At 32.8% G+C, this 4,500-nt stretch overlaps 1 protein-coding gene across 1 annotated transcript; it reads right to left on the reverse strand.

The window, feature by feature from the left end:
* Positions 1–2,948: 2,948 nt before the first annotated feature.
* LOC121805011 (ethylene-responsive transcription factor 13-like) lies at positions 2,949–3,607 on the reverse strand. Its single transcript, XM_042204761.1, has one exon. It carries the CDS (start codon positions 3,583–3,585, stop codon positions 3,094–3,096), a length of 492 nt encoding a protein of 163 aa, XP_042060695.1. The 5' UTR covers positions 3,586–3,607; the 3' UTR covers positions 2,949–3,093.
* Between the last annotated feature and the right edge of the window lie 893 nt (positions 3,608–4,500).

Here is a 4,500-nt window from a genome sequence, read left to right on the forward strand (position 1 = left end):
AATCTGGACCACACATATTTTCTAATCTTGTGGCTGAGATTCAAACTTAGATTTACTTCATAAAAAAGGCACAGAGGGTAAATATGTCATTTCCCTCATTTAATTTCTGAATTTCGCTCCATTATTTCACTCCCACTGCATAAAATGGTAGTTTTGGGCATTTTGACGGATAGAATGATACTCTGAGTTGATACAATGATACTTTTACTGATTTGTAGGTATGTACATAAAATGATAGTTTTGGCGGATAGAATGATAGTTTTGGCGGATAGAATGATACTCTGAGTTGATACAATGATACTTTTACTGATTTGTAGGTATGTACATAAAATGATAGTTTTGGCGGATAGAATGATAGTTTTTCTGGATAGAATGATACTCTGAGTTGATACAATGATACTTTTACTGGTTTGTAGGTATGTACATAAAATGATAGTTTTGGTGGATAGAATGATACTCTGAGTTGATACAATGATACTTTTACTGATTTGTAGGTATGTACATAAAATGATAATTTTGGCGGATAGAATGATAGTTTTGTCGGATAGAATGATACTCTTAGTTGATACAATGATACTTTTACTCGTTTGTAGGTATGTACATAAAATGATAGTTTTGCCGGATAGAATGATACTCTGAGTTGATACAATGATACTTTTTTTAACAAACTCAGCCCAATTCACTTGGCAAAGATGAAAAATGAACGATTCAAACATAAACATTTAAAAGTGATAAACACTCAAACATAAACATTTAAAAGTGATAAACACTGTAAAGTCGATCGATATCATCAGGAAACTCAAAATCCTAAAGAGCAAAAACTAGAAGTAAATCAACTAATCGTCAAAGAGTGACATTCCAATGTCGTCATCACTTTCATCCTTGTCTTCCTCCTTCGCAGCTGCAGGTTCCTCAGCAGCCGCAGCACCACCACCACCAGAGGCAGCTGCAGCGCCACCACCTCCAACAAAGGCGCCACCACCTCCGCCTCCAACAATCACCTGAAAGACGGCAGATTTAGGAGTGACAATTTTGCCCTTAATATATCCGAAATATGATAGTTTTGTTAGATTAAATCTAGACCATATATTTTAAAAATGTGTGGTGGAAATTTAGTTATAGGGCTATCATATAAATATGTATTATCATTATAATGCACCCATATATATATTATGAAGAAATTTATGCTTATCAGCTTATGTAATAGAGGAATGTTCTGATTGAGCTTCTTGTAATCAATATTTTATTGTAGATTCAGCACGTTCTAATTATGTACTGTTACGTTCAATTATTTGTGAAAATAATAACAATATTGGAATGTATTATGCTTATAATTCAGGCTTGTGTATGGACGGTGGGCTTGTCTACATAGATAATGTAAAAAAATAAATAATTATATGCAGTTATATACACGTATATACAAAACGTGGTTTGGATATTAAAAAAATTGAGTCTTAGACAGGGAGAATCTTCAATCCAACTTCCAAGACTAGTCTATAAAATTACTATTCTCATACAATAAATCTATACAGTAAATTTAAACATGTGTTATTTTATTTTATTAATAAAATTTTCTTATCAGGTTTTTTTAATCTCGTTAATTCTGACTAAAAGGTGTGGGATTTACAAAACCAAAAAGCCGTACGAGATTACGAACTAATCTAATTAATAATATAGTACATTATGTATTTATTACTCCTATTTCACTATCGCGTTAATTTTGCAATTTATTTGTTTAATTTTTATCATTATAATAAACTAGTACTATTGCTTAACAATCAATGTTTATTTTTTAAAATTGTACCTCCATACCATGTGTATTAAATACTCCATTTATATGTATCCAATTTTAAATTATTTTTACAAGAGTAAATTGTTATGATCGAATTCGGATCGATCGATCGTGAAAATTTGAAATTTTAACATTGTTTTCCCGTTTTTCACTGCAATAATCTGGTTTCATTGTGTTTAAAATTGATGACATAATTGAGTTGTGAATAAGTGATCAATTGATAATAAAAAATCAGATGTTAAATCAAACTCATTTTTTTGTCCAAATTAGACCCCTTGAAAATATTGATAAGAATGCTAAAATTTTCAGGCCAATATCATGGAAAAATTAAGTGATCAATTGATAATAAAAAATCAGATGTTAAATCAAACTCATTTTTTTTGTCCAAATTAGACCCCTTGAAAATATTGATAAGAATGCTAAAATTTTTCAGGCCAATATCATGGAAAAATTAAGAACTTCCCATAAATTCATGATTTTACGATAATTTGTTATTTTTACAAGTATATATCAAGCTGAATTTTCAATATTAGTGAGTGAACCAAGTATGACGTTTAATAGAATAAATCAAACAATGCAAAACTATGATTCAAGCCCAAAAATTCTGTTTAATTTTCGAATTATTGATTAGAGCTATTTATTAAAGAAGAAATAAATATCTTAAACTATACTTTTTTGATCAGCGCGTTCACTTTTATTTTAAGGCACATAGACTAAGTTAAAATAATGTGCTTGAATGGGTGATGGAGTTTGACCATTGAATGAATTGACATGCTCATTTGTCAAATTTTTAATTATATTATTTGGTCCGATGAATAGTTAAATCCATTTAAATTATGTAAGTAAATTATTTACTGTATTATATTATTAATTCATATGATATACTATGAATTAAAGCTTCTAAGAGACCAATTATACCCTTGATAGATCTTTCAATCTCTCACTTCTAAATTAGGATATTTGTGTAATAATGCCAAATAATGCAGTTATGTTAATTATATGCACTCTTGTATATACGATACTCATAATACTCAGCCATAAAATTTGCGTATTAGGATATTACACTTTTTTAATTAATGAATAGATTTTGTATATTAATTAAGGTGTACAGAAGATTGACTAAATTTTTGTCACACAAAATATGCGAAAGTTCACTAATAATTGTACTAGTACCGATAATTGTTCATGTATTGAACAAAATAATTGTTTGTTGTGTTAATTTTTTGGAATGCAACATTTTTCAAGCGATCCAAGACCGAATTAAGCGAATTAACACTAAATTAAGCAAAACCCTAATCCGATTATACACAATTGATCTTTTTCCGCGACGCATTATTAAAATCAGTGTTTTTCCTCTTAGTGACTCGGGTCGGCTCGGGAATGCCTGACCCGACAAGGTGCGGGAAGTTGACCCGGGCCCGCGAGCCGCGCATCCTGAACGCTGCTCGATCGTAAGCCACGGCGGCCTCCTCCGGCGTCTCGTACGTCCCCAGCCACAGCCTCGAACCCTTCTTCTCCGGATTCCTTATCTCCGCCGCGAACTTCCCCCACGGCCGCTGCCTCACGCCTTTGTACCGCTTCCACTCCACCGCCGGCCGCTGAGGAGGAGGAGGCGCGGAGATAACGTCGCACAGAAGCTCGTCAACCATTTGCAAAACGTCGTCGTCGCTGAGCGGGGATGCATTGGCGAGGGGAAAATCGGAGTCGCTGAGGAGATAGTTTTGGATGGCGTGGAGCCAATCATAGTCGAATTCAGATACTCCTACATTTTTTGATTCAATTATTTGTTCCATGATTAATGTAGTATACAGCAGATGATTGTGCAGTTTGGATATTGTGTTAAGTGTGTATGAGTATATGTATATATACTGATCGAGGAGAAAGCTAGCTGACGTTTGATTATTGATTTTGATGATGCTAACTAGGTATTGATCACATTTAAATTTATTTTCAAATTGAAATAGTTGAGTTGTGATCTAAGTCTGTCGAAAAAAAAGATAATAGTGAACATCATAATTTATCTTGCCCATGTAGGATTTTTCAGAACCCAAATCAAATACACATTTTTTGTCCAAATTAGAACGCCGGCGACACCGAAAATGTGCCAAAAACATTTTGTGTTGGAATGATTTAAAATTCGCATGATACTTGCGAATCAAGCTTAGAAATCAAAGTCACCACGGCATTAACATACGATGGATTTTGGCTATATGAGTTTAATTTCTTGTTTATCATTTTATTTCCTTTTAAGTTTCTAGGATTTTCTAAACGTTTATAAATAACAGATGTCTTTGTTTTGACTGCCACTTTTATTTTATAATATTACTCCCTCCGTCTCGGCTAAGATGACGCATTTCTTAGCCGGCACGAGATTTTAAGAGCTGTTGACTAATGTGGTTAATTAGAGAGAGAAAGAGCGGGTGTATGTATTAAATGCCGAGAAAAAGAGGTTGAATACTTAATAGGAGAGAGAAAAAAGTGGTTGGGTGTATTTATTGGAGAGAGAAAGTTACTAAAAATAGAAATGTGTTATTTTGGTTGGGACAAACTAAAAATGAAAATATGTCATCTTAGTTGGGACGAAGTGAGTATTTTCGTTTCAAGGAATTAGGTTTCTTTGATAACCTCTCAAACAATCACTTATACGTCTTTTGCGTCACCAAATTCATGATTTTACAATAATTTGCTATTTTACGAGTATAATATAG

The sequence above is a fragment of the Salvia splendens genome, chromosome 1, assembly GCF_004379255.2.
Source record: "Salvia splendens isolate huo1 chromosome 1, SspV2, whole genome shotgun sequence".
NCBI lineage: Eukaryota > Viridiplantae > Streptophyta > Magnoliopsida > Lamiales > Lamiaceae > Salvia > Salvia splendens.